Here is a 19,610-nt window from a genome sequence, read left to right as displayed (position 1 = left end):
CCCCGCCCACCTACCTGGCCGGCATACTCCACATAGTCCTGCTGTCCAGGCTGGGAGCTGATCCTGGAGCTAGAGCTGGAGCTGGCGGTGCCTTGCTCTGTGTGACACAGGACAATGGCGTACTGGTTAAGGTTCCCAGTCCTCTGCACCGTGATGCTGACTGACCCCGCTTTCTCACTGACATTGTAGCTGGAAGCACACAAAAAGGCAATCTCTGAAATTCTGAAAGGGCTGTGAAGGATCTACATGCTTAATGCCTGTCTCTTCTCGTTGGTTACTGGTGTCAGACAATTCCGAGAAGAGGCAGTTTGGTTCCTTTAAGAAGTCAGGTTGTAAATTAAGGGAATGCATTCTCCTGGGACAGTCACAGAACCAGGCGACCAAGGAAGCTGTGGATGCAGAATGATATCTGCACCATTTTCAGAGAGAGTTGAAAGATGGTCAGCACATAAGAGCTATGCACTCCATATTTCAGAACACCAAGAAATAATTTTTCCCAAGTGTGGTAAAGTAATTAGAATAGGTCAGTGAGTTCCTGCAGAAGAAAGCTGCTTGGAAGCCAATTAATGACTTGGTTCAGGTGGGGACTGACTGGGCCAGATCTCCAGGAAGTGTTTAAAGGAGCCAGGGCAGTGCCAGAGAGAAGAAAATGAGAACTGGGACAAGGTAAGAAAGGTGTCTAGGCAAATGGAGCTTTATGACAATGGAGGAGTGACAAGGGGCTATAGGTTGAAAGTGTCCCCCTCCAAATTCATATGTTGAAACCCTAATCCCATCTGTGACAATATTAGAGATGGGGCCTTTTGGAGGGTGATTACATCATTAGGGTGGAGCCCTCATGAATAGGATTAGTGCCCTTATAAAAGAGAGCTCCATCTTCCTTCTGCCATGTGAGGTTACAGCAAGAACTCAACACTCTATGGATCAAGAAGCAGGCCCTCACTGGACACTGAATCTGCCGGCATTCCAATCTTGGACTTCTTAGCCTCTAGAACTGTGAGAAATAACTTATTATTATAATTATTGAAAAAAGCCACAAGCTAGTGAGGCCTGAGCTGGGCTTTGTTTTTCATCACTGAGTATGGCCATTGGACTTTGGCTTGGGTCTTATTTCTGTGAGGCTTGCAGGCAAAGTGCCTCTGAGAGGTTGGTCTTCATTGCCAGCTTGGGGACCCTCCATATTATTTAGTCCATTAAACGTTAGAGGGTTGTCCAGGAAACGTCATCAGTTTTATTCAGTGTATTAATTTTGAAGGAGTTACAAGTAAGAGGTAAATAACAGCAAAGTGTTTTAGATATATATATATATATGTGTGTGTGTGTGTATATATATATATATATACATTATATATATGTATATATGTGTGTGTATATATATATATATGTGTATATATATATATATATTTTCTATTTTCCAATAATTCTCCAGGTGTGTGTAATAGTAGAATAGCCTACATCTGGGGCACTTAAAATCAAGTTTGCATGTTTTCCTCCCAAGTTCCAATTTTCATTTATATTATCATGAGGTTGGTTTCTTAGAATAGTGAGTCTCAAATGTAGATTTAAAGAATTATTTCCCCCACAAAAATTATAATCCTTGTTATAATCTAATCTATAAAATCAGCACCGTGCTTTACCAATTGGTGACTGACTCTCTGCCTCTTAACTCCCCAGCAGACTACAAAAGCATCTTGAAGAGCTGTCTGTGTTAAGCTATGAATTCTTCCCTAAAGATATATGATTCTGTGAACACCAAAAGAGCTAGGGGGAGAATGGGAGCTTGAAAACAGGGAGAATGTAGACAGAAGGCAAAGACTTTTTTACTGTGGGCCAGTGATTATTTTTCTGAATGCTTATTGTTTTCCCTATCAGTTCTGCTGGATTATCTTTTAAACTTGAAGACAGAAAGACAAATACTTTCAGGAGAAGAAGTAAAGCACAAGGGTTAAGATCACTGGACTTAAATCCTGGTTTTACTGCTTATTAGTTATGTGATTTCAGATAAGTTACTTAACCTATTTCTGTCTCTGTTGCTTTGTTGTCGTGGAGGCAACAATAGTACTCATCTCATAACTGCAAGTATTAAACAAGATGACATACGTCAAGTACCTGTTACAGTGCCTGGTACATACAGTATTCAAGAAATAGTTGGTGTAACTATGATTTTTTTCTTGTTATCACCCCACCATCACCATCAGGTGATTAGAGCTGACCCACAGGGTGCTTCATCCTGACTTCCTCTGCTTTCCTGATTCATTTCTCAAGAATGAACACCAATCACGCTTGTACCTGGTATATTTAAAGCTGATGAGGGACCACTGGATATGGAAGATATTGTCGTTGACCACATTGGGTTTACTGTCTCTCACCAGAAACTGAAAACTATCCATCATCTCATGGATCTTCTCCTCATGCAACACATAACGAATCAACCCCAGGTTCACGTCCTCTGTGAGAAAAAAGACACTGAATTAACCCGGGGATGTAAAGACAGACTCACAGATTCCTACTAACACACCCAGTTTATTCTTCTAATGGGTTATAGACAAAACTTATTGTCCCAAGAACAAAAAGGGATAGTAAGTAGTGTTAAAAATAAATGTTTCTGCCAGATTTTAAAATAACATCCTGTGTAACAAAAGACATATCTTTATGTATAGAAGTACCCTTATGCTGTTGCAAAATGAGAATCCCAGGGTCTTGGCAAAAAAGCACTTTAATAAATGTCTATGGAATGTGAAAGGCAAATCTCAGAGCCAACAGAGAAGTCTTTGAACTCGTCTGCTGTGCAGATATGCTCATACCCACCCCTACTTCCTTCAAAATAAAGGTTCTTTGGAAGGTATGTGCTACCAAGAAAAGCTGGGGTTGGATTAAAACAGCCCCCACACAAGGCACAGATAAAATGTGGCTAGGAGAGAACAAAAGATTGAGGACAGGGAGAAAAAGGAAATATGGCACATAAATTGTAAGACGCAGTTGTACAATGACTGATCCCAATCAGGTACATCCTCAAAAGAAGTCTAGAAGACTGTGAAAAGCTTAGAAGCAACTAGAATACAAAATGGTATGTTTGATGCTTGATTCTAAACAGGAAACTATTTCTGTTGAGCAATCTACCCATGTTGATTTTTTTTCTTTGCTGAAGACTTAAAAAAAAATCTATAACCCTTAGAGATAAAAAGTAAACTACAAAGGGTCACAGATCTTTCATAAAGTCTGGTGGTTATTTTTGTTTTGAAAGAAAACCCAGGAGGGGGCTTCCCTGGTGGCGCAGTGGTTGAGAGTCCGCCTGCCAATGCAGGGGACATGGGTTCGTGCCCCGGTCCGGGAAGATCCCACATGCCGTGGAGCGGCTGGGCCCGTGAGCCATAGACGCCGAGCCTGAGCATCCGGAGCCTGTGCTCCGCAACGGGAGAGGCCACAACAGTGAGAGGCCTGTGCACCGCGATGAAGAGTGGCCCCCACCTGCCACAACTGGAGAAAGAGCCCTTGCACAGAAACGAAGACCCAACACAGCCATAAATAAATAAACAAATAAATTAAAAAAAAGAAAACCCGGGAGTATCACGTGATCCTTTCCAGAAAACTTGGCCAAACCTAAAGCAATTTGGGAGCTGAGGAAGCCTGGTAAAGATAAAATTTTTCTTTCTTCCTTTTTTTTTTTGCCATTAATTCAGAGTAACAGGAAAAAAAAATCAGGAGAAGTAAAATTCCAAAGTTGGATGGTTAGACACTAAAAGATCTATTTGTTTGTAAATAGGTTACTTAGGTGTAAGTAGCTGGCAGTAGTTGTGAGAAAGATCAGGGAAGTAAGGAGAGTGGTGTCAGAATAGACCTTTCCCACTTCTCAGCTCTAAGAGTGCCCACCCTGTGTGAAAGTAGCAGCAGCTCTTCCAGGCTGCAGCTTATTCTCCATGTGGCCATGCTCAGGGCCTGTGGTTATCTCATAGACAAGCTGCAGGTCTTCTGTGTCTGGGTCCATGGTCAGCAGTTCCTTCTTGGTGATCAAGTTGGTTGCCTGGAATAGAAATCCATTACATTTAATTCCTGAGATGAGAATAAAGCAGGAACAAGACCCTTGGACTCAGATTTAATTCAGCTCAACAATGATTTACTAAGTGCATTTATTGCCTGGTAAACTTTGTCGGGATTGAAGAGGTTATGAGGGTAGAAACCACCCCAGCCTCTGCCCTTGATGTTCACACTTTATTGGGAAAGAAAGGCTTATGGGCAAGGTAACTGTGGCAAGAGCTGTAATGGGATATACGAAAGGAGTGCTACACATTTTTGGGGGAGCAGGAGCGATTCCGGAAATCCATCTGGATTACGGAAAGGGGGGTTTGAGGTGGTGGGATTTGAGTTTGCCCTTGAAAGAAGGCTGGAACTTTGAAAGAATGATACAATACAGGGAAGATGGCCACTTTATACCTTATAGAAGTCGATTACAATGCTTGAAATTGAGTAAGATAAATATATGGTATCCCAATATTGCCCAAATATACTGGCTAAATTTTGATTCACTCATTTATTCACCCAACAAATATTTAGTGAGAGCAAAGGTTTGAGAGGAAGAAAAGGGGTGGTCAACAGTATTAAATGTTACTAGACCTAGTAAAATAAGGGCATGTAAGTGACCTTTGGATTTGGTGAAATTGGTGACTTCGGTCATTGGTAACTTTGATAAGAGTCACGGCAGTAGGGTAAGAGTTGAAGGTAGAAAACCAATTGGAGATTGCCAAGAAGAGAATAGGATGGTTCTGAGTACTGAGAAAAATATCAAACAGGGCATAAGCGGAATCTGTACTAATTTTGTTTCATATATTTAAAAACTCCCAATGAGTTCAGTGGAAAGCTATAGCCTCACTGCTACATATACATCCAACAAGTCAGCAACATGGAGATGAGAAAATCCACATCCTAGAGGGAATACCACACACAAAAGTCTTTCCAATCTGAACTGAAGAACTGTGTGTGTTTGGGTGAGGATGGGGATTTAATGCTTGACATGTTACCAGGTAAGAATTATGACATGTCTTAAAATGACCAAACTGAGAGCTAAGAAAAGGAGAAAAAAATTTAAATTTCTAGAATTCCTCTGAGGATACTTACCTACAAAAAAACTCACTTCCTTCTCATCTGTGGCATATTCCAGATGTTCCTCAGAATCCATCCTCCCCTTCTTCTAGTTAACAAACTTTTAACTGAGCACCTATCCACCCAGCTAGACACTCCCATGCAACAGATAGGGCCATAGGGCCAATTTCTTGTCAAAAGAATATGAGTGCAATGATGTGTTTAATTTCTGCACCACTTGCTTAAAATGAAGTTCCTTGCCCTCTACTTTTCTGTTTTCCTCTTCCCATGGGCTGGAATAGTGATGAAAAGCTGAAGAGGTTTGGCTATGCTCTCAGTAGCAACAACCCAGTAATGGCGGAAGAATAAGATAGATGGAATATGCGTCTCTGAATGGCCATGTGGAACCTTAGCCTCCCCACTTACTTCTGTACTTTATGTGAGAAAAAAGACTTCTATCTTGTTTGAGCTACTATATTTTGGGGTCATTTTGTAAGAATATATTAAACTGTAATACAATTCTAACCAAAATCATGGAGCTCAGCAATCTTAGGAAATCAGCTCACTTAGGGAGGGATAAACATGAGTTGAACAGGAGTTCTGTTCATATTGTCATGAATAGAATCGAGTCCAAGTCAGTTAGTGTGTCTGCGGCAGGTGGAAAGGCCTTACCTTGCCATCCATGTACTCCAGCCACTGGAGCCCCAGGTTGGTAACAATTCTAGGGGTGCCATCATCTACTGGGAGGATGTCTACCCAGAACTGCTGAGGTGCTGCTGTCATGATCTGTGGTGAAAGCAACAAAGGAGTCATCATTCACACATATCTGAAATACGTCAGGTCTAGGACCTACAAAGGCTGGGACCCCTGAAATCTATTGACACTTCAAAATGGGCAACTGAGCAATTTTCCATTGCTTATCACCACTTGGCATGAGGCTTCAGGGAGAATGTTGATAGATAAAGTAGCAACAATATAAGAAGTCTTGCTGGAATTTCACCTGCTATGGAAGTTGGTTTTCACACACCTATGCCTTCTTTAGTTGAGTTTAATACTTCCCTGAGGTGAAACAATAAACAAAATATTTCCCTTTCAATAACTTGTTAAAATTTTCATAATTAAAATCTTAATGTCAAAGTCTCCAGGTAGGATTCTGCCAGATGTGAAAAGATGCTTCATGGGAAGAGATTTCCTTTTTTTTTTCTTTCCTTTATTTTGAGAGACAACTGTCTACATGGGGAAAGGGGTCAGAAGAAAGCAAGAATAAAAGTGTTTGTGGGGATAATGCAAAGAAATTTCGGTTTATAACTTCATTCTCACACAAATACACACATATACATTCACAACATACATGGGGAGTCTGATCCAGCACTTCCCCGTTTCTGAGCAGATACAGCAAGCTGGCATACAGGACAGCAAGATGCTGGTGTTTCAATCTTCTACAACCCTCCTTCTAGATAATTTCCATTTTCAAAATGACACGGTCCCTCTGGAGATCTGCTGTGACCTTTTATGTTTATCATAGAGGTGACCCTCTTGCTGATTAATTTCAAAATCTTTTTTCTCTTCTGAAAGTCAAACCAACTGGGGAGCAGTTACAGTTTGGGAGAGGGAAAATGAACGTGATGACCTGCCAGGTGGAGATGCACTGCGGATGCTGAAATGGCAGGGAAATCCCAGGAGCCATCCCACTGACACCTTGGCCAACTGAGAATGATCTTCTCACAGGCTGTTTGTTTCTAAAGCATGCCAGAGGACCTTTCTGCCAGGAAAAGCATCATTCATCATCAAAGTAGGGAAAAAACTCTGCAGGCCTAAGAAGTTGACCCCTTGGTTATCCTGGAAATAAACAGCAGGGTGTGATAACATGCTCACTAAAACTGCTTCTGCTGAGTCAGATAGCTGTGTGAGATGCAGGGGTATTCATGAGTCCACCTTTCACCAGAGTTGCAGTTATTCCCAGGGGAGGGTTACGATACTGCAAGAAATCTGCTAAAAATGAGTTAAAATGGTGGGGAAGGTAGTGGGAGGGGGCTCTTAGTTTCCTGAACATCTGAATGTTATAGAAGGAAGCAATTCTCCTAAGGAAGAAAAGCTTAACAGCTTCATGACCTCAAAAGAAAATCATCTTCACCTGTTTCACAAGCTGGTCCTAAAATGATAACAATGATGATGATTACAGCCACAGTTTATCAGATGTTTCCTATGTTTCCTGTGTAAGGTACTGGACTACATGCTCCATGTGTACCAGGAGGGTAGATATCATCCCCATTTTACAGACAGGGAAGCTGAGGCTTAGAAAGGTTAAATGACTTACAAAGACACTCAATCAGTAAGTGACAGAGGTAGAATTTAAATCAGTGTCTTTTGGATGCAAAAGCCATACTCTTGATTGTAATTCTTCATGAGATTGAGAAACTCTGGCTGGCTCAGGAGACAATTTAGAACCATGTGATATTATTGAAAAAGCAGATGAAAGAAAAATGAAAGGAATAAAGGGTGAGTGAAAAGGAAAAGGAGAAATAATAGCAGTGATAATAACAATAACTATCATCTATTTGAGCACTTACTCTTTGCCAACAGTGTTAAGCATTTTATATGGATTACCTCCATTGATCCTTAGGCTAACTGAAGCTGGTGATCATTCCTGTGCCCATTTTACAGATGAAAAGCTGAGGCTCAGAGAAGGTAAGTAATTTGCCCAAGGCCCAATTCATATGTGACAGAACCAAAACTCAAACAATGTTATCCTTGGTCTAAAAATGCCATGTTCTACCTCCAGACAGCCTCTGGCATGCTTTGCTGTGCTTCCCTCTCCGCTGTCTTCACCCCTCACCTCTTTTCCTCCTTCCTCAATAATAAAGAAGGGATTCGTCCCGTCAGCAACGGTGAAGGTGAACCAGTCTTTGAGGGAGTTGCTGCCGTCGTGGCTGTAGCGGACCCGGTTCCGATAGATGTCCTCCATGGTGAAGGTGGAGGTGTGCTGGAAGGGCTGCCCGTTGGTGGTTCGCTCAATGGTGCCATGGCGCGGGGACTGCATGATCGTGAATGTGACAGACTCGGCCTGTCAAGGAGGCAAAAGGCAAGAGGAGAAGAGAATTCTGTAACAGAAGCCAGAGGTGTGAGTGATGGCCACAGGCGGTCAAGGGCAGCCAAACCTAAAGACATTTATAAAATAAAGATTGCATTTTCTTTATAGATACCAAAAATCAAGCTAAGGAGAGAAATTATATTGGTTTCTATAATCGAACTTATATTCTGGTGCCTTCCGTTTTAAGATGACATTTAAATTTGCCCATTAAGGGTTATAGGGGAAAACCTGAATTTTTAACCTTTAGGATGATTAAGAACTAGACATTTTAAAATTACTCATTTCCTTTCCATTCACCCTCCCCCCAACCCACATACACTTTTCCAAAACTCTTATATATAGAATCTCATATGCATCAGAATAGAAGCAAATTTCCCATTTCCAATGGCTGCTTCCAGGGCGACAAATGCAGAAGGAAAAATAAAGAGGTAGAAAACCCTGCTCAGGACTCTCCAATGATTTCCCACCAACTTGGAATAAAATACAGAGGCCTGACCTGGGCCAAGAAGGCCCTCTTTGACCTGGTCCCACGGTTCTTCTTTGGCCTCATCCTTCTCCTGTCCTGTTTGTTCACTGGGGTCCAGACTCTTGGCTGCTGTGTGGCAACTCAAATGTTCCAAGCACGCTTGACTACAGGGCCTTTGCCCTCCTGACTCCTCTGCCTGGAAAGGGATTCTCCCAGGAAACTGCACAGCCTGTACTTCCTCTTCCTATTTCTGCTCAAATATCAGCTCCTCAGAGAAGTGTTCCCTGACCACTCTGCTTGAAACAGCACACCCATCAATCTCTATCGCTTTTGTCTCTTTATTTTTATTCCTAGTACTTATCATATCTGACATGACATTCTATGTTCTTTCATTCTTTATTGTCTGTCCCCCTAACCAAAGGTTGTAAACTCCCTAAGGCTGGAACTTTGATCTGTTTTGTTCACAGCGCTGTCTTTAGCATCTAGAGCAGACCTTGGAACTTAGCAGGTAATAAATATTTGCTGAAAGAATGAATAAATAAATGAATGCATGATGGCACGGAGAAGGGCATACATAGAACTAATTAATAAGTGCGTGGTACTCTTAATGGAAGCTAAATCATATCAGCACGTTAGATACTTTAATTAGAAAGCATTCGGAGTGGAAGAATTTAGTCTCTACATGCCCTATTTTACTGTGTAAAGCCTGGTTCTTTGAGAATGCTCAAATTTCAATAATTAGTTGTCACCCACTGAAGTCTCAGTAAAGGAGGTAAAAGTGTATAGGTGAAGAGACTCCTCGTTCACTAATAGGGAGTAATAAAAACACTATATGAAATGTCATCTACCTAATTTTCTGTGGATCATAATAAAAATCAGCATGTTAAAATGATTGTTGCACGTAATCACAGGAAAGAATAAGTGTACTTAGGGTTTCAGAAAGGGTTGAAAAACAACTTGATTTCAAATGTATTTAGTTTCTCTTTTCCAGCAGACCATGGTATGTTCTGGTTTTTTTTGTTTTTTTTTTTGCGCGGTATGCGGGCCTCTCACCGCCGTGGCCTCTCCCGTTGCGGAGCACAGGCTCTAGACGCGCAGGCCCAGCGGCCACGGCTCACGGGCTTAGTCGCTCCGCGGCATGTGGGATCTTCCCGGACCAGGGCACGAACCCGTGTCTCCTGCATCGGCAGGCGGACTCTCAACCACTGCGCCACCAGGGAAGCCCTGTTCTGGTTTTTAATCCTTCAAGGATGCTTGCACTACACTCACCATCCCACCCCACCCTCAGGATGCACTGTCGCAAAGCAATAGATGCCACTAGATCAGCCTCTCATTCGGCCCGAGAACCCAGGGGAGGACTCTTACCTCTGTGTCTGCATCTACTGCCTTGAGTTCAAACTCTGTGATGGTCTTCCTCACACCTTCCTGTACCCGCATCCCCAAGTTCTGTACAACGGGCAGCGAGTCATCCACGGGGCGAAGAGTAATGTGGAAAGTCTGAGTCACCTACATGGCAGAAAAGTGCAGGTGGGTCACCTGTCCCCAGCACCCACACGAGGAGAAGGTAGGCACTCTCTGCATTCCCTTTCACACCATTCCTGGCATGACTGACCAACCAGGAACCCAGAAGTGAGTTCTCTCTGGCAAGACAGAGTTCTTTTTGCCTCTGTCCTGGGCCGAGAGCAGAGGGGAATGAAGTTCTCACAGCACCGGTGGCTCAGCACCCTCCAATCAGAGAAGATGGCGCTGCATCAATACCCATCAAGGAGGGAAGCAAGTTCCTCACCCACCTCGTTGACTCCATCGGAGAGCGTAAAACTGAAGGCATCTGAATGCTTCTCGGTCCCACTGGAGTGGATATACTGAATGAGTCCTGAAGTGAGGTCAGCTTGAGTAAAGGAACTAATCTGGATACCTAGCAAAAGACGACAGAACCAGAGAAAGGGTGTCAAGAGGCTAGCCATCCCTCTCGGGTGAGGGCAATGGCACACTCCCCAGAGAGAGTCCTTTGTAGTTTTCTTATAGCATTGATGTGCTGCCCTCTGAGACCTTGGGTTAGAGTTGCTTGTGTGTTTTTTCCCTACAACAGCATATGTTCTGTGGGAGCACATGCTAACTTAATTATCTAGGCTTCTACTATGTGCCAAGGTAACAGCAGGTGTTCAATAAATGTTATTCTCCTTTCTCTTGGTGTTTATGTATGCAGGCCAAATCTGTGAAAGGTAGAGCCATTGCCTTATTCTCCAAACTCCTCGCTCTTAAGTTTTATATGCCCCCATAGCCCTTTCTGAAAACCTGCCCTAATTTTTAATATTGTGTGATGGCTTAGCGTTTAAACACTGGAGTCATAGGACTTGGCTAAACATAGCCTTGTTTTTGTGATTAGTGAGCCATCCCTGGCACCGATAATTTCCTTGGATATTCTTCAAGGTCCCTTTCACTCTTGGATCTATGATTCTAGCTTCTCATATACCACTTTGGCCAGGCTGGAAGTAACAAATCTTACTGCATGACTTTGAGGTTTGAGCAATCATTCTTTCTCAACTCTAAAATGACCTAGAAAACCAGTGTCTTTGAATAACATGATACAGAGAAAACTTGTTAATTTTTTTCAGAGTCATTCTAAAAGTAAAAAAAAAAAAAAATCTGAAGTGATGTGATTTTTAAATAATGCCAAGGTATTCCACTAATGAATAATATCTCTATGTTTTCAAATGCCCAACAATATTTAGCAAAACAACCCAGAATTCTTGCTTCTATCTTAGGGCTTCTGGGGTCCATCCTCTGGTGGCAGCCAAGACTGAAACAAAATCATATCCTTTAGTCCCTCAGCACAAATTCTCTCTTTCTGATTCTGGGTGTTAGAGTAGTCCTCTATTTAATCTAGTCCTTTGCTTTGGTCCTGAAATTCATTTGCTGCTTCCTGGGATTTATTATTTGTTATTGTTAATCCTGGCAAAACCATTTAGTCTTTTCTGTAAAAAAACAAAGATTCTCCTTTGACTATTTTACATTTAACTGTGACATCGATATCATTGCTTTATCTTAAAAATAAAACACATCAACCAGAGTGGTTTACATATGCAGCTCTCTTTATCATCTGAAATTTGTCACCCAGATAAAATAGCCTCCTGAATATTAGGGCGTTAATTTTTTGATGAGGCATTTTATATTTATGTTCGTGCTTGTTACATCAGCTCGCGACAGGCAAAAAATGTAGCTCCCCTGACCCCTATCTTTCAGTTTTGTCTTGTGGTTCTGGACAGAAATCCATACCATTCTTTAAAAAATTAATAACTTCAGACTGACTGCACTGAGAAATTTAAACCTATTCCCCTGCTGTGAATCCACTCTCACAGCTCATGGGGAAATACGTGTGTGGAGTCTCACAATCAACTGGTCACCTAACTCACTGTTCCCCTTATGAGAGTCTAAGGCTGATTAAGAAAGGTGGTAGAACTCATTAGTTAAGTGGGCAGAAAAAAGTTAACATACTTAGGAGGCCTATAGCTGCCATCAGAAATGCCAGCTTGCAAGATGGGCTCTCAGCTTCTGTCAAGGAACACGGAATTTTGGTATGTTCTAGACGAAGGATACCTACACACTAACTGATAAGAGGGACTCTCTGCACCTCGATTATTTGTACAATTTGGTTTATTCTGAATACTTGCTTTCCTTCCGGGATTCTACAATTTTGGTTTGTACTAGGTAGAGGGTGCCCATGTAACCAGTCCCCCAATAAAAACCTTGAGCACAGAAAAAAAAAAAAAAAAAAAGAAAGGTGGTAGATCTTCCTTCCTCTTGGGAAGGAAGTGCTGGGATTGATCTTTTTATTTTTTAACATTTTTTATTGAGGGGAAATTGACATATAATAAATTATACATATGTAAAGTGTACAATTTCATTATCTTTGGTACAGCCATGAAACCATCACCTCAGTCAAAATAGGAACATATCCATTACCCCCAAAGTTTTTAACTGACTCTCTGTAATCCTTTCATCCTTCCCTTTCTTATGCCCTACCGCATCCCAAAGAAGCAAATGAATTGTCATCTGTCATTATATGTTAGTTGGTATTTTCTTTAATTTTTTTATAAATAGAATCATACAGTATATACTATTTTATGCATTTCTTACACTTAGCATAATTGTTTTTGAGTTATCCCTACTGTAGCGTGTATTAATAGTACATTCCTTTTCATTGCTGAGTAGTATTCCATTGGATTGTTATAGCATAGATTGTTTATCCATTTTCCTGTTCATGAACATTTAGGTTATTTCCAGTTTGGGGCTATTACAAATAAGGTTGCTATGATCACTTATGCACAAGTCTTTGTCTGGACATAAGTTTTCATTCTTCCTGGGTAAATCTCTAAGTGTGGGAGGGTGGGAATATATGTAAGGTGTATGCTTAACTTTTTAGGAAACTGCCAAACTATTTTCCAAAGTTGTAGTACTATTTTACATTCCTGCTAGCAGTGCATGAGAGCTCTGGGCTTGATCTTAGTGGGTCTTTCCCAATTCAATCTAGCAAACATTGAGTACCTACCATGTGCAGAACACTGTTTCAGATTTGCTTATATAGACTGTTTTATCTCAACAGCTCTGGGAGGTCAAGGTTGGCATTATTTTTCTAGATTATGATACTAATAAAATTAGGAAAGAAATGTGACCTATCTGAGGTCACACAGCTAATAAGAGAGCAGTGCTGAGACTGGAACTCAAGGTTGTCCACCTCCAAAGTTTAGGCCTGCTGGGAGTACTTTTTTTTTTTTTTTACTTGATTACATGTTGAAATGACACACACACATACACACACACACACATATATATGTATGTATATATATACACATACATACATATATATTTTATTCTGTTAGGAGTACTTTTTGTAAAACTTATCTAGCTTTTCTGGGCTAGACAAGGAGCCTCTTGGATTTCACCTTTATCCTTTAATTTTTTTTTCAATATAAAAGGGATACACGTCCATTAAAAAAAATGTGAAAAACACAGAAAAGTAGTAAAGAATCACAATACCACTCATAGTTCTACCACTGAAATACCATTATAATTTTTTTGAATCGAATCATAGAATAATTTTTTGACTATAACCTTTTCCTTGTCTGAAATATTGATTTTGATGGGGTATTTAATATTATCATTTAAGTGATATCCATAATTAAGTGCAGGAGGGTAACAAGTTGCATTATAAAGTAAGCTTCAAGAGGATAAGATTTTGTTGTTTCTTCACCAATGTGCACCTAGAATAGTGCCTGGCACACAGTAGGTTCTCAAAACATATTTGGTGAATGAATTTAGTTCATCCACTACAGTTAATATCTAAGATGTACTATTAAGCACAGATTTTCAATCTCTGTACACTTTAGCTGTTGCTAATTGGGTACTGGAAGACTTTAGTTGTTCACTCACCTGCAAGATGGTGCTTCTAATAACATATTGTCCCTACTGGCTGTCACAGCATGTAGCTACTGTTTGAAATACCTTGAAGGCTTTTAATCCCATCCAAAGTGTTTTCAGTTACCAACCTGCTGGCTAAACTATGTATCTGGCAGTGTTACGGAGACCCACATTAACCCTGTCAGTTTTTCCAATTCCCCTGGAGAGCTAGCACATTAGAGAAAGTTCAGTCCAGGTCAGGGAAGTGGTTTGAGAAAAAAGCATCTTTGAAGAAACTTCCTTCCTAATGGGATGTTAGGAGATTTCCCTGGCCCTCCTGACTTTCAACACAGCTGTGGATGGCTCTATGCCTGTTGTCTGCTCCCACCTCAAGCTCAGGCTGTGGGAGATTCTCAGCTTCTCTGCTTCAGATTTTCTTCCAAGCCTCCTGTTGTGGAATGAGTTGTGTCCCCCCATAGTCATACATTGACATCCTAACCCTCAGTACCTCACAATGTGACCTTATTTGGAAATAGGATCATTGCAGATGTAATTAGTTAAGATGAGGTCATTAGGATGAGTCCTAATCCAATTCGACTAATGTCCTTACAAAAGGGGAAATTTTGACACAGACATACACATAGAGGGAGAATGCCATGTGAACATGAAGACAGGTATCTACAAGCCCAGGAGAGAGACCTGGAACAGAGCCTTCCCTCAGGAGGAACCTACCCTGACAACACTATGATCTCAGACTTCCAGCCTCTAGATCTGTGACACAATAGATTTCTGCTGTTTAAGCTGCTCAGTCTGCAGTGCTTTATGATGGTGGCCCTAGCAGACTAATACACCTCTGCTCTTGGGAGAACCCAAACTAAGACACTGACTGCAGCTTATTCTGGTTGGTGTCACCATATTGAGAGGCTGAGATGAAGAGGAAGCCAAAGAATACCTTTGCTAAAGCATCACCTCTGGGAAGTCCTTCCTAACTCACCCTCAGCCCTCTCTTAGGTGGGACCCACAGCATCTTGGCTCCTAATATCCTCTCACATGTTGCTGTCACAACTATTGAAACACACTCGCACATATTACATATCTCCCACTTCCAAAATCTAAGCTTCCTCCTGCAGCAGCTACTCAATAAATGTTTCATGAAGGTGAGAACGAGTGTGTGCTAGAGATTGCTAAATCCAATATTACTGATCCCCTACTTAAAAATACAACTTCTGACTATTAGTTAAGTGACTAGATGCCCAGTTAGGGTCTAGATTTCCCAGCAAGCTCACAGCTTTGTGTAGCTACATCCTTGCCACTGGGATGTGAACAAAAGGGATATGGGAGGGAGGACCTTCAAGATGGTGGAGAAGTAAGATATGGAGATCAATTTCCTCCCCACAAATATATCAAAAATACATCTACATGTGGAACAACTCCTACAGAACACCTACTGAATGTTGGCAGAAAACCTCAGACCTCCCAAAAGGCAAGAAACTCCCCACGTACCTGGGTAGGGCAAAAGAAAAAAGAATAAACAGAGACATAAGAATAGGGATGGGACCTGCACCAGTGGGAGGGAGCTGTGAAGGAGGAAAGGTCTCCACACACTAGAAGCTCCTTCACGGGCGGAGACTGCAGGTGGTGGAGGGGGAAGCTTCAGAGCCACGGAGGAGAGCGCAGCAACAAGGGTGCAGAGGGCAAAGCAGAGAGATTCCCTCACAGAGGATCGCTGCCTACCAGCACTCACCAGCCTGAGAGCACCTGCCAGGGCAGGTTGGAGCTGGGAGCTGAGGTGCGGGCTTCGGAGGTCAGATCCCAGGGAGAGGACTGAGGATGGCTGTGTGAACGCAGACTGAAGGGGGCTAGTGCACCACAGCTAGCCAGGAGGGAGTCCAAAAACATGTCTGGACCTGCCTAAGAGGCAAGAGACCATTATCTCGGGGTGCGCGAGGAGAGGGGATTCAGAGCACCACATGAACGAGCTCCAGAGAAGGGCATGAGCTGCAGCTATCAGCGCGGACCCCAGAGATGGGCATGAAACACTAAGGCTGCTGCTGCAGCCACCAAGAAGCCTGTGTTCAAGCACAGGTCACTATCCACACCTCCCCTCCCGGGAGCCTGTGCAGCCTGCCACTGCCAGGGTCCGGTGATCCAGGGACAAGTTCCCCGGGAGAACACACGGCATGCCTCAGGCTGTTGCAGTGTCACGCAGGCCCCTGCCACCACAGGCTTGCCCTGCATTCCGTACCCCTCCCTCCTCCCAGTCTGAGTGAGCCAGAACCCCCAAATCACCCGCTCCTTTTCCCTGTCGTGTCTGAGGGAAGAACAGACATCCTCAGGCGACCCACACACAGAGGCGGGGCCAAATCCAAAGCTGAACGCTGGGAGCTGTATGAACAAAGAAGAGAAAGGGAAATCTCTCCCAGCAGCCTCAGGAGCAGTGGATTAAATCTTCACAATCAACTTGATGTACCCTGCACCTGTGGAATACCTGAATAGACAATGAATCATCCCAAAATTGAGGCGGTGGACTTTGGGAGCATCTGTAGACCTGGAGTTTGCTTTCTGTGTCTAATTTGTTTCTAGTTTTATGTTTACCTTAGTTTAGTATTTAGAGCTTATTATGATTGGTAGATTTGTTTATTGATTTGGTTGCTCTCTTCCCTTTTTAAAATATATATATGTATATATTTTCCTTTATCTCTTTTTGTGAGTGTGTATGTGTATACTTCTTAGTGTGATTTCGTCTGTATAGGTTTGCTTTTACCATTTGCCCTAGGGTTCTGTCTGTCCATTTTCTTTTTAGTATAGTTTTCAGAGCTTGTTATCATTGGTGGATTTGTTTATTGGTTTGGTTGCTCTCTTCTTTTTTTTTTTATTACTTTTTTACTTTAATAGTATATTTTTTTATTTTAATAACTTTATTTATTTAATTTAGTTTTCTTTCTTTCTTTCTTTTCTTTTCTCCCTTTTCTTCTGAGCTGTGTGGCTGACAGAGTCTTGGTGCTCTGGCCGGGTGTCAGGTGTGAGCTTCTGAGGTGGGAGAGCTGAGTTCAGGACATTGGTCAACTAGAGATTTCCCAGCCCCTCGTAATATCAATCAGAGAGAGCTCTCCCACAGAACTCCATCTCAACACTAAGACCGAGCTCCACTCAATGACCAGCATGCTTCAGTGCTAGACATCCCATGCCAAACAACTAGCAAGACAGGAACACAACCCCACCCATTAGCAGAGAGGCTGCTTAAAATCATAATAAGTTCACAGGCACTCCAAAACACACCACTGGACGTGGTCCTGCCCACCAGAAAGACAAGATCCAGACTCATCTACCAGAATACAGGCACCAGTCCCTTCCACTAGGAAGCATACACAACCCACTGAACCAACCTTACCCACTGGGGGCAGACACCAAAAACAACAGGAACTATGAACCTGCAGCCTGTGAAAAGGAGACCCCAAACACAGTAAGCAAAATGAGAAGACAGAGAAATACACAGCAGATGAAGGAGCAAGATAAAAACCCACCAGACCAAACAAATGAAGAGGAAATAGGCAGTCTATCTGAAAAAGAATTCAGAGCAATGATAGTAAAGATGATCCAATATTGTGGAAATAGAATGGAGAAAATACAAGGAATATTTCACAAGGACTTAGAAGAATGAAAGAGCAAAGAAACAATGATGAACAACACAATAAATGAAATTAAAAATTCTCTACAAGGAATCAATAGCAGAATAACTCAGGCAGAACAGATATGTGGCCTGAAAGATAAAAAAGTGGAAATAACTACTGCAGAGCAGAATCAAAAAAAAAAAAGAATGAAAAGAATTGAGGACAGTCTCAGAGACCTCTGGGACAACATTAAATGCACCAAAAATTGAAATATAGGGGTCCCAGAAGAAGAAGAGAAACTGAACGGGATTGAGAAAATATTTGGAGAGATTATTGATGAAAAATTCCCTAATATGGAAAAGGAAATAGTCAATCAAGTCCAGGAAGCACAGAGAGTCCCATACAGGATAAATCCAAGGAGAAACACACCAAGACACACATATATATATTTTTTAACATCTTTATTGGAGTACAATTGCTTTACACTGGTGTGTTAGTTTCTGCTTTATAACAAAGTGAAACAGCTATACATATATATATATATCCCCATATCTACTCCCTCTGGCATCTCTCTCCCATCCTCCCTATCCCACCCCTCTAGGAGCCCATAAAGCACCCAGCTGATACCCCTGTGCTATCCAGCTGCTTCTCACTAGCTATCTATTTTACATTTGGTAGCATATATAAGTCCAGGCCACTCTCTCACTGCATCTCAGCTTACCCTTCCACCTTCCCCGTGTCCTCAAGTCCATTTTCTACATCTGTGTCGTTATTCCAGTCCTGTTCCTAGGTTGTTCAGAACCATCTTTTTTTCTTTTTTTTAGATTCCATATATATGTGTTAGCATACAGTATTTGTTTTTCTCTTTCTGACTTACTTTACTCTGTATGACAGACTCTAGGTCCATCCACCTTAATACAAATAACTCAATTTCGTTTCTGTTTATGGCTGGGTAATATTCCATTGTATATATGTGTCACATCTTCTTTATCCACTCATCTGTTGATGGACACTTAGGTTACTTCCATGTCCTGGCTACTGTAAATAGAGTTGCAATGAACACTGTGGTACATGACTCTTTTTGAATTATGGTTTTCTCAGGGTATATACCCACTACTGGGATGGCTGGGTCATATGGTAGTTCTATTTTTAGTTTTTTAAGGAACCTCCATACTGTTCTCCATAGTGGCTGTATCAATTTACATTCCCACCAACAGTGCAAGAGGGTTCCCTTTTCTCTACACCCTCTCCAGCATTTATTGTTTGTAGATTTTTTGATGATGGCCATTTTGACTGGTGTGAGGTGATACCTCATTGTAGTTTTGATTTGCATTTCTCTAATGATTAGTGATGTTGAGAATTCTTTCATGTGTTTGTTGGTAATCTGTATATCTTCTTTGGAGAAATTCAAGATACATATTAATCAAACTATCAAAAATTAAATACAAAGAAAAGAATATTACAAACAGCAAGGGAAAAGCAACAAATAACATATAAGGGAATCCCCAACAGGTTAACAGCTGATCTTTCAGCAGAAATGCTGCAGCCCAGAATGGTGTGGCAGGACATATTTAAACAGATAAAAGGGAAAGACCTACAACCAAAATTACTCTTCCCAGCAAGGATCTCATTCAGATTCGATGGAGAATTTAAAACCTTTATGGACAGCAAAAGCTAAGAGAATTCAGCACTACCAAACCAGCTTTACAACAAATGCTAAAGGAACTTCTCTAGGCAGGAAACACAAGAGAAGGAAGGACCTATAATAACAAACCCAAACAATCAAGAAACTGGTAATAGGAACGTACATATTGATAATTACCTTAAATGTAAATGGATTAAATGCTCCAAACAAAAGACATAGACTGGCTGAATGGATACAAAAACAAGACATGTATGTACGCTGTCTACAAGAGACCCACTTCAGACCTAGGGACACATACACACTGAAAGTGAGGGGATGGAAAAA

The 19,610-nt window shown here is 41.6% G+C and overlaps 1 protein-coding gene across 2 annotated transcripts in view; it reads right to left on the bottom strand.

The window, feature by feature from the left end:
* The window catches only part of FRAS1 (Fraser extracellular matrix complex subunit 1), a 450,824-nt gene that overhangs the window by 57,652 nt on the left and 373,562 nt on the right, over positions 1–19,610 (bottom strand). For both annotated transcript variants that reach the window (XM_059065863.2, XM_067035878.1), the window contains 7 exons: positions 10,424–10,548; positions 9,999–10,139; positions 7,913–8,140; positions 5,749–5,862; positions 3,871–4,021; positions 2,290–2,449; positions 15–189 (listed from right to left, as the gene is read on the bottom strand). In XM_059065863.2, coding sequence (XP_058921846.1) covers positions 15–189; positions 2,290–2,449; positions 3,871–4,021; positions 5,749–5,862; positions 7,913–8,140; positions 9,999–10,139; positions 10,424–10,548 — 1,094 coding nt within the window. The remainder of the gene's footprint in view (positions 1–14; positions 190–2,289; positions 2,450–3,870; positions 4,022–5,748; positions 5,863–7,912; positions 8,141–9,998; positions 10,140–10,423; positions 10,549–19,610) is intronic.

The sequence above is a fragment of the Kogia breviceps genome, chromosome 6, assembly GCF_026419965.1.
Source record: "Kogia breviceps isolate mKogBre1 chromosome 6, mKogBre1 haplotype 1, whole genome shotgun sequence".
In the NCBI taxonomy this organism is placed as follows: domain Eukaryota; kingdom Metazoa; phylum Chordata; class Mammalia; order Artiodactyla; family Physeteridae; genus Kogia; species Kogia breviceps.
The sequence above is the reverse complement of the archived record's forward strand: the minus strand, read 5'-3'. Positions and strand labels throughout refer to the sequence as shown.